The sequence below is a fragment of the Microtus ochrogaster genome, unplaced genomic scaffold, assembly GCF_000317375.1.
Source record: "Microtus ochrogaster isolate Prairie Vole_2 unplaced genomic scaffold, MicOch1.0 UNK37, whole genome shotgun sequence".
Lineage (NCBI taxonomy): Eukaryota > Metazoa > Chordata > Mammalia > Rodentia > Cricetidae > Microtus > Microtus ochrogaster.
Window position 1 is genome coordinate 985,879 of NW_004949135.1, and position 11,006 is coordinate 996,884.

Here is an 11,006-nt window from a genome sequence, read left to right on the forward strand (position 1 = left end):
GTGTGGTGGCATTTGTGCTGTGTATAGGTGATAAAAATGATCACACAACAGTACAAAAGAGGCTGTGGTTTGAGCACATCCCATGGTGTGTAGGCCAGCTTCAGTAGCGGGAATCAGAACCGTGCTATGAATTAGAAACTTGCATTTAGTAGTTCAGACCCAAAAGCAAAACTGATCATATGCCCTGTTGGAGGGAGCTGATTTCATTAGCCAAGTTGAGTGTGACCAGGAGCTGACGGATGTGTGTGGTGACTCCTTCCAGATGTGACCGTCTCGTGTGCACCCTGCATTGTGTCCTTCCGTGCTTCACCCCAGCCGCACAGTTTTGAGTTTCTTTAGCCCAGCAGCCGGCCTTTGTTCCCTGTTGTAAAGACGGAGCCCTTTCCTATTCGGACCTTTCATCTTTCTTTACTCCCCTGCTAAAACATTCTTTTCATGAAGAGTGGCTTGACACCCTTGAGAAGCTGCCAACTTTGGTTCATGTGGTAATTTGGGCAGACGTGTTGCCAATGAGCCCATTAGTATCATTGTCTGGCCCTTTCCCGTTTCTCCATCGCATGGAGAATATATATATTTTTAACTGGTCTTGGGCACTGATTACTCAAGGCCTCATTTTGTCTTTTGCAGGTACAGGATTATCATGGACATAAAATTTGTGATCCTTATGCTTGGCTTGAAGACCCAGACAGCGAGCAGACAAAGGTAATTTCGGCTCAAGATCAGCAGCTTTAGTGATCAGCCCTCACATGCTGATGTCTGTAGCTCCTAGAGCTTTCCCTTCCTGTGTCTTCCTGGGTTTCTGCCTTGGGACAGGGTGTGCACCTATGGGTATCCCAACTTTTTGTGAGAGAAAAGAGAAAACACATGCAGTCGTCAGAGAGAATCAATGTTAAGGAAATGTGGCTTGTCCTGACGCTGCTCAACAGTGTATTGCAGTGAAAATATGAGAAGGAAAGGAAGAAAAAGGTTGTACCAGAGGAAAACATGGCACGAAGGAAAAATGGCCTAGTACATCTTGGGGTGGGGCAAAGAAATAAAAATCCTGCACATTAGACAGACAGGTAGTTTTGATAATCAGTGCTGGCTTTATAACACAGCAAAGAAAAAAAACTAAATTGTGAATAGGAGAATATCGTTAGGCGTTGCTAAAGTTAGGGCAGAGGGAAAACTCTTAAGAACATAAGACTTCTTTTGTTGATTTGGAGAAACATTTCAAGGGCTCAGCCGAAGTCTCGTTTCTGCTCGAACGTTGTGAGATGAAGAGTGTTTCTTTGCATTGTGGAATTTGTCAGTTATATATACCAAGTGATTGGGTTTCCTTGGGAGGGACAACTCTGTCTCAAATTCACCTTTATGTTCTCTTTTGCTTTTCGAGGCAGGGTTTCTTTCCTGGTTGTCCTGTAACTCTGTCTATAGACCAGGCTAGCCTTGAATTTAGGGATCCTCCTGTCTGCCTCCAGAGTGCTGGAATTAAAGATGTGGGATAAAACCACCACAGCTGGCTCTCAAAGTCATCTTAAGTTCCTAACCTCTTTGAGGTGTAGCCACACACTTTGTCCCTGAGGACGTGTGTACTGGGGCTGGGGAAATGGCTCATCAGTAAAGTGTCTGCCATGCAAGCCTGCGGACCTGAGTTCAGATCATCCACATGCATAGAAAGCTGGGTGTACCCTGAGATCCCAGAGCTGGGGAGGTAGAGTTGCCAGGATCCAGGGGTTTTGCTGGTGAGCCAGTCTAACAGGGTCAGTAGACTTCTGGCCTCCATAGGCACTCAACACCCATCTACATATGTAAACACACACACACACACACAGACACACAGAACACACACACAGAGAACGCAAAGGAGAACACACAAACATGTACTGTTTCTAATATGCTCATTGCCCTGGTTAGTCTCTACCAACCTGACATACACTAGTTACCTGGGAAAAGGGGACCTCAGCTAGGGAATTGCTTGCATCAGATTGGCCCATGGATAAGTTTATGGGGGCATTTTTCTTGACTGTTGAGATGGGAGGGTTCAGCCTGCCATGGATGGTACCATCCTTAAATAGGTGGGCCTGGGCTGTATAAGAAAGGTAGGGGAGCAAGTCAGTAATTAGTGTCCTGCATGGTCTCAGCTGCAGTTCCTGCCCCTGCTTCCTGCTGTCATGGTCTGTACAGCCTGCAGGCCAGATAAATCCCCTCCTTCCCCCACTGCCAGCTGGGAAATACTCGCCATTTCACAAAGTTGGGTGTCTTTAGGATTCGAGCACATATGTCCCCCTTAAATTTTTTTTCCAATTTTTAATTAAAAAGAAAAAAAAACAGTCACATGGTGCCCAGGTCATTTTTCAGTCCAATCTCCATATCCTGTATCTGTGTGTCATGAGCCCACGGCACCATGCCATTCAGTGAACTGAATTCAGATTTGCAAATCTGCCTACATTCTCTGGAAAGCGGCAGCTGGTGGAATTGGGCTCTCCCTGCTTCAGCAAGGAGAGAACTGCTGTAGGTTCCCCTAGGGCAGTGAGACATGGCAGAGGAGGGATCTCTGTGGCCAGAGTTCACGCCATTTCTGTCTCCTTCCTCCCACCCCACAAAGGGGCTTGCTTGCTCCACTTGGCTTTGCCAGCTTCCCCATCCCATGTGACTGGAGCCACCTTCTCTGTTCACCCTGGTTCTTCCTGCCCTGCATTCCTGAACTCAGCGCTCCTTCACCTTGAGGTTTTCCAGTCCGCAATCCACCATTCGTTTCCCAACTCCCCTCAAGAAAGACCAAATTCTCACAGTTGAGGAGTGACCCTGGACTTGAACATTTCTCCTAAGGGTTTCCGGCACATTGCCCAGAAAACTGTCCCCAGATGGTTCCTTTGCCTGAGATGTCTGGTCCAACTTGGGTTTCTCCAGCCTCTGATACTGGTTGTCCAAGTATTTTAGTGCTCTCAGACTGGCCAGACACACTGGTGTGTTCCTCTGTTCCTAATGACTGGCCCTGTGGATTCTAAGCCACTTATTAGTGGGTGCCAAGCTTCCAGTTAATAGATGACATTTTGCTAATTAGTGATGCAGTCTGCCTTTGATGGATGCTAATAACGCATTATTATTTTCATGGTTCTGATTTATTGTATGCTTACTGTGTGTCAGACACTTCCCAGAAAGCTTTGCCTACCCTAGCGTATTTGATTCTTGGACTCTGAAGTAGATCTTCCCTCCCACATTTTATAGTAAAGAAATTGAACTAAGTGTGAATTAAGTAACTAGCCAAGGTCACCTTCTGCTGTATTTCCAGCAGCAGAGTAGTTATCAAAGATTAAAATAAAAATAAAAGTGGAAGCCAGGGTGATGGTGACGGCGCACACATCTTTAATCCCGGTACTCGGGAGACAGAGACAGGTGGATCCCTGTGAGTTTGAGGTCAGCCTGTTCCACAGAATGAATTCTAGGACAGCCAGGGCTACACAGAGAAGCCCTGTCTCAAAAAACTAAAAATAAATAAATAAATAAAAGTTGAAAGGCTAAAAGAAAAATCCCTCGTCCGTTGGGTTGGATGAGTCTTGGGGATGATGGTTGAAGGGACACGTCTGTGACTGTGCCTATCACCCTCCACTCCACGGTTCTGCTCACACAGCAGCTGTGGCTACTCTGCCTGCTCGCTGCTTCACGCACAGCTTCCTTGTTCTTCTAAAAAGGCCTCTAAGGCAGTCCAGTGTCTTACTTGAAATGGAATGAGTTAAACTTTTGTTTTCAGATTAAAAGGAAAACCGGGGAGAGTGTGTTTTCTTTCTTTGGGTGGGACGGTTATAGGAGATGGGACACAGGGTTGTTGTGTGTGTGTGTGTGTGTGTGTGTGTGTGTGTGTGTCTGTGTCTGTGTCTGTGTCTGTGTGTCTGTTGTCGGCCGCACTGAACCTACTATTTACTGATTTGGTTAGACTGTTTGACCAGCAAGCCCCAAGGACCCTCTGGTCTCTGCCTCCTTAGCCCTGGGATTTGGGATGACAGGGCATGCCACCTCACCCAGCCTTTTATGTGGGAGCTGGGGATCTAAGCTCAGGTCCTCACACTCATGTGTCAAGTACTTTACCAACTGAATTGTCCCGCAGCCCCCCAAACCCGGGTCCCCTGCCTGCTGAGCAGACACTGGGCCCCCTAGCTGCATTCTCAGCCCTTCTGTGCATCTTAGAAAAGCAGCAGGAGCATTTTCCACTCACGGTCGTCAGCGGTTCCCCAGAGGAGTGTTAGCCACACTTGGTGGCAAGAGGAGAGTTTTTACACAGATTGCACAAAACAGCAGCAAAAGCCGACTTGTCACATTTCCAGTGAAACGAGTCAGAAGCCAGAAATGCTTGCAGCATTTTTGTACGGGGTCTTGAATTGGTCTGTGATTTAATCTAGTATTTAATGTAGGCTGTCTAACTCTGACTGGGCACTTAGTGGACATATAACTTGGAAAACTCTCCAACAGCAGTGACAACCTTCCAAGTTGTCACTGCTGAATGCTAAAATGTCACCCATTTTATAGCAGTGCACAGTCTGAGGCAGAGCCTGGGAGGGAGACTTGGCTGGGATTCTAGGGGGCCCCATGTAACCTGCCAACCATGTGCCTTCCTGATCTGAGGGCAGGTGGGCCTGGAGAGGAGACAGGCGCCTATCCTGTAATGTTAACAGGTCAAAGGCTTTTGGGGCCCAGCAGGAATCAGGTATGTCTCAGGGATGGGAGAGCCATGGGACCACAGGGAAAGACCACACTATGTAGTGGAGAACTGAAGTCATCACTGCTACAGCTGAACAGACTTTGCTTCTGAGGGTAAAGGCTTCCGTGTTGTCTGATGCTTGTTCGTGTGGTCTGATGCTTGCTTGTGTTACTGTTCAGCGAGTACTGAAAAAATAAAAGATGCTTTAAAAAAATAGGTTCTCCCATTGTCTTGAAAAGCGCTTCGATTTCTAGGTGTGTCCTGGAAAGCAGTTATATATTGATGTTTGCTTTGCCCTGCTTGCTGGCTCCTGTGACTGCTCTCCCCCTCCCCGTCCCAGGTCCTGAGTCCCTTGGCCTCTGGAGGAAGCTCTGCCATCCTTTGCCCTGCTTTTGTCTGTGAGTGTCTTTGCCCCAGGAGAGGATCTGCTCACTGTTAGAATGGAAGGGTTCTTTCGTGCACAGGAAAATCTCATTGGTTTATATGAGAATCAGGTAACCAAGAGCGTTTTCAGCATGAAATGCTTGAGTCTCAGAGAGGTTTGCAGTACTTCAGTTCTTACCTGTGATGTGAAAAATAAATACATAAATAAGTCAGTTTGTGCTTCCTAGTCTCTGTGTCTGCCCACAAGCAGTTCTCCATGTTCCTGGATGTGCTTCCTTTCCCCTCTGTCACCTGCCCCAGACAGGCATTGATGAAGACTTGCTGGCTTTGCAGCGCTGCAGTAGGGAAAGCAGTGTGCGGTGAACGGCAGCAGTAGTTGGGGTTTGAGTGTGTCTTCCTCAGCCGGTGATGGAGTGTGGGGCTTGCTGGCCATAGTGGCAGCTGTGGCCCCAGAGCATCCAGTCACAGGAGTGAGAGTCAGCCACCAAGGCTTCATAGTGTATCATGTTGCCAGTGCTGTGCCTTGGTAAGTTGGGCCTAGTAAATGCAGTTTCGACTCACTTTGTTTGAAACTTCCCATAGGTTTATCAGGTAAGTGAAGAGCTTCTGTAAACCACTGTCTTAAAGATCAGTGGTGGCCTGGCTGCCAAGGCCAGCACCTTTCAGAAATCACTATGCCTTATACAGGAGGAGTTCTGGTCTCCTGTGTATCTGTAAGGAGACCCTCCCCTTCCTCTGCCCGACCCTTGGGTCTTTAGAGTTGGCTTCTCCTGCTTTTGGCATCTTGGGTCACTGCAAGAGTAGTAAACTTGTGTTTGTTCTACCAGGAGCTGGCAGCAGTCCACAGGGCACCTTTTATTGTCTGTCCCTGTGCCTTCCCGCCCCCGCCCCCCCATACCCCCCCCACCGTAATAGCTGCAATCATTTCTTCTTACTTCCTAGGCTTGGCTTTGTAGCCTTCAGGTCTAGATTGAAGTGGCGTCTGTAATCACGTTCCCTTTGTCCTGTGCATCTTAGGGTATCTTCACCCTTTTAACTGATTTCCTGGAGTTGATACCGTGTGGCTGAAAGAGATGGGCACAGAGAAAAGACGCATTTACACCTTTCAAGAGATAACTGCTTAAATTCTGCCTGCCGAGTCAATCTCTGATTTCATCAAAACGCCTGGGGATTGGGCACTTGAGGAGCCAAATGTATAGCCAGCTGCATGTCTCCGATGGCTTTTTTCCTCTTGAGAGCCACTCCTGGCAAAGAGAGACTAGCAGCTCTATTTCCCTTCTGTTTCTTGAGAGAATTCTTAATAGCACCCAGAAAAAAAAATCAATACAAAGCATTGTGTGTATAGTTCTCCTTTCTAAACAAAGAAGATGAACTGCCGTTTGTTTTAGAGAATGTGTAGGTCAGTGCCCCTTCCTTGAGCATCTCGTTCCTTCTCTTCCCCGTCTTCTCTTGACCGGGTTCTTTATGGTACCCATTACACCTGCTGGCAAGGGCTGAGAAGTAGGATAGACCGCCTTCCTTGTCCTTTGGGGACAAGAAGCTTTTTTTCTTTTCTCCAGTGCCTCTCCTTTCCTTGTCTAGGACATTTAAATAATCCAATAGTTCCTATGAGATTAATGACCTCTATGGGTAGACCAGCAGAGGACAGATTTCAGGAGAAAAGCGCCCACTTTCTCGGGCTCCGTTCCTGCAGCGGCTGCGATCAGTTTTCCATGTGCTTGGTTTGCTTTAGTTTTGCTCTCTAGTGTTAAACCAGGAGCTGCTGTGTGTCTTAGTCTGGCCTAGGTCTACCTGGAGCAAGAGCTTTCCCTGGTGTGGTCCAGAGCCGGGTGAACAGGCATCCCTCTGACTGCATCATCTCCCCATGCAGGTTTCAGGATAGCCATGGAGTAGAAGCTTGCTCAGAGGACTTCCAGGGCTGTGAAGTAGCCATGAGTGCTGGTGGGAGGCAGGCAGAAACTCAGCTGTGGACTCGTCTGGGTTACTATGTTCTTTGAAGTCCTCATGACAGATGGAGGTGTCTGCTCTATTCCTCCAGCGTAGAGGATGCTTTTCTGTGGTGGAATGGAATGTTCGTTAGACAACCTAGAAATCAGAGGGCACAAGCAGGCCCTGAGTTTTATGTGTACTTCTGGGACCTAAGGAAGCGACCTAGAAATCAGAGGGCACAAGCAGGCCCTGAGTTTTATGTGTACTTCTGGGACCTAAGGAAGCTATTAAGTGTAGTGTTCATTTCCTTTATAAGAACAATGAATGGGCGCTGGGGAGACAGTTCAGGGGTTGTTGTACAACCGTGAGGGCTGCTGTGCAGGTCCCCCAAACCCATGTAAAAGTGGAGTGGATGTGGTGGCTTCCCTGTTATTCCAGTGCACGGGAGGAAGAAGCCGGGAAGTCCTGGACAGTGGTTCTCAGGCTCCCTAATGCACAACCCTTTAATACAACTCCTCATGCTGTGGTGACTCCCAACCATAAAACCATTATTTTCGTTGCTGCTTCTTACCTGTAATTTTGCGGCTGCTGTGAATCGTAACGTAAATATGTGTTTTCTGATGGTCTTAGGTGACCCGGTGAGGGCGCTTTTGACTCCTACCTTGAGCGCTGCTGCCCTAGAGCACTCTGGTTAACTAGACTGGTTGGATCAGCGAGGTCTGGGTTCAGCCGGAGATCCCACTACAGTACATAGAGGCCAGTCGAGGAATACACCTGACACCAATCTTTATATATACATACGCACGTGTATCTGCATGCACAGGTGTGGCCACACATGTGTGAACACATATACATGTGTGCGTGTGCACACACACATATAAAAAATAAAATTTTGTTTATTCATGTAGCTGTGGCATTATGACACCCGTGTGAGAACATGCGCTATGTATGTGAAACTCCATTTAACATACATAGTGAGTAAGCCAAGACCCCACAGCGTACAGCGTACCGGCCCCCCAGCTTGCTTTCCTAGTCAGCACCTCAGTCTGGCTTTAAAAACTTTTTATCTCCTCTGCAAACTTAGCCAGATTTCCCTTTTATTTGAGTTTAGATTTTTTTTTCTTACCAAAAAAAAAAAAAAAAGATACGTTCTTTGTCTTGATTGCCACCCTACTTGAAAACTTGATTTCAGTATCTTAAGTGTAATGATTAAACTGGGCAGCGGTCACCTCAAAGCTGTTTGGTGTCTCCCTTCTAATTGGTACATTGCGAGCCCCACTGGCAAAGTGGGCCTGTGAAAAGCGCTTCTACCCACTCATTAATGTCAGGACCTGGATGGAGAATTACACTGTGTGCCACTTTATCAAACGGAGACAGAACAAGCTCTCAGTAAACACACGGCCACATGTTACTGCAGCCTCCAGGACTTCTGTCGCAAATGGCTCATTACCTCCTGTGGGAGTGTGTAGCCAGGGTCCGTTTGTAAACATACTTTACCTAAACCCACACTTGCGATTGCGTATTTCGGGTACAAATTCCTTTTGATCTCTCGCTGGCATAACTGTCAAAGGTATGAGGAAGTTGCTGGTGCCCAGCTATTCCTTTCCTGTTGGTTCGCTTTCTTCCTGTCTGCCTCTGTCCCAGGGCTTTTGAGTTGTTTAATTTTATTATTAACGCTTGTGTGTATGTGTGTTTTGGGTGTCAAGCTCAGGTCCTCAGGATTGTGTGTACCAGCTCACTGGCCTTGTACTAGAGTTTTTGACGTAAGCAGTAGAAACCAATTCTGGACAAGTTAGGCAAGAGAAGAATTCCCAGCCAGGATTTGAGGGTGGTTGCAGGGATGGGCTGAGGGCTGCACTCGGAGCAGGCAGGCTTCCGTGTAGGAACTCACTGTACAATCACCCCTACTAAGGCTGTCTGCAGTGATGGAGCCCTCTGCCCCTTGTTCCAGTAACCGTACCTCCCCCCAGGGGGGGGTTGTCAGTCAACCTCCACACAAGTTGACTTGTTCTTGGCTTTCCTGTGGGAGGAGAAAAGGTGTGGTGGGAACCGAGGAAGGGAAGTAGATGCCCTTCTCATCCTGTCATCCTTCTCCCCCTGTTCCTCACCTTCCCTGTCCCTGTCCTCAGCCCCCGTACCAATGCTGTGGTGTGCAGTGTGCCGTTGTGAGGTGCCCGGGGTGATGTGGACTAGAGGGATGCCTTGGAGCTCTTAGAGGTCAGTGCTGAGGGGACCTTGAGTGGCAGCTCGCACTTCAGTCCCATTTGGTTACCATCTGAGCAGACTCCTTGGTAGCAAAGCCGACCCCAAGGCACTGGAAAGATGTGTAAAGACGCTGGCATAGAGCATTTATGTTTTCCCTGTGGTCTGTGGTTCTTCTCTGAGATGCTGGCATCAGGTGACAACTGTGGCTAGAAGTGCCGCTCACTGGTTATGTGTACATAACGTACAGGTCCCAGTCACTCCAGCCCCAGACAAAGAACTAAAAGGTCTCATGCAAAGGGAACTGCCTCTCAACCTCTTGTTTCTCCCCCCACACACACACCCCCACACACACATTTACATTTAGTTGCTCTTAGTACATTTGCGGTGGACGACACTGGAGGTACCAGTGGACGACACTGGAGGTACCAGTGGAAGGCACGGACGCTCCTCTTCTGGAGTACCCTGCTTTGGTGGAAATCTCAGTTCCCATCCTTAGTTTTTAAGATCTAGGAAGCCCAAGAATACTGACTCCGAGGAGGCTAAGACAATGATTAGAGCAAGTAGTGGCCTCCTTAGGTTTATGTAGGGCCCACTTGCCAGGCCCTGCTGCTCCACTCCCTCTCTTATAGATAGCATCTTTGTAAATCCCACTGTGTGTAGGAGTGTGTGTGGGGGGGGAGCTAGTTTTTCTCACCGGGGAAGCCCAGGTATCAAGACACTTGGACTTCTGTGTTACCTGAGTATTTGGATCTGGGCTCTTAAGTCACCGCAAATCTTGGGCACTCAGCTGTGCCTGCATACTCTCCCCTTTCTCCTTGTTCTCACCCATGCCCACTGTAGGCTGGTTGTGCCTCTAGATGCTTATCAGCTTCTTACTTGGTCTTCCTTTCCAGATTTTTCTTTCTACCCTATGGTGTCCAGCAACTCCTAGAACCCTTACAGACCTTGGGATCTGATTATCCGACTGGTAATATGTAGTCATTAAATGAACAACTTTAGAGGTGAAAGCAGTGATGAATTCTAGCTCCACAATTTGAGTGGTCGTGTGGTCATATTTCTACTCTTTTCTCCCTCCGTGTAATTTGAAGAAAACCCCCTCACATAGTTGTGAAAATTAAATGATTAAATGGGCTGGAGCCTCTCAGCAGAGTTGCAGGCACTTAGCAAGTGCTCGTCCCCACGCTCCCAGTGGGCAGTTTACAGAGCGTGGGAGTTACCCGCTTCTTGAGGATTTGAAGGCCTCCTCCGTAGAGCTAGCTGTGGGACAACTCCGTATGTTATGATTAACTTCTGAGCCTTCCCGAAGTTTTCCACCACTCTGTTCGGGACTTCTGTTGGATCCGTTTTAACCACCGGTGTTTCTCAGGGACTGTCCATTTTACCAAGGCGTTTTAGTTTGCTAGTGTGAGGTTGGGCGCCGTGCTCCGCGATCTCCCTATGGGGTTGTTTCTGTGCCCCTTCTGAACTCTGTCTCCTCACTCCCCTTTAGTTTGACTAGAGCTGAGGCTGAATGTACTTTTTCTTTTAAGCAAAAAAGTTCTTTGACTTACAAATTTTGGCTTTTAAAATTTTTACTCATAAGTTTCTTAGTTACTTTTTCTTTTTAAAATATGAATGCTTGGGGCTAGAGAGATGGCTCAGAGGTTAAAAGCAGTGGCTATTCCAGAGGTCCTGAGTTCAATTCTCAGGAACCACATGGTGGGGCACAACCATCTCTAATGAGATCTGGTGCCCTCTTCTGGCCTGCAAGCGTACATGCAGGCAGAATACTGTATACATAATAAATAAATAATTGTGTCCCAGGCTCCCT

At 47.7% G+C, this 11,006-nt stretch overlaps 1 protein-coding gene across 1 annotated transcript in view; it reads left to right on the forward strand.

The window, feature by feature from the left end:
• The window catches only part of Prep (prolyl endopeptidase), a 104,209-nt gene that overhangs the window by 5,114 nt on the left and 88,089 nt on the right, over window positions 1-11,006 (forward strand). The window contains exon 2 of the mRNA XM_005368622.3: window positions 628-702. Within this exon, the coding sequence (XP_005368679.1) occupies window positions 628-702 (75 nt within the window). The remainder of the gene's footprint in view (window positions 1-627; window positions 703-11,006) is intronic.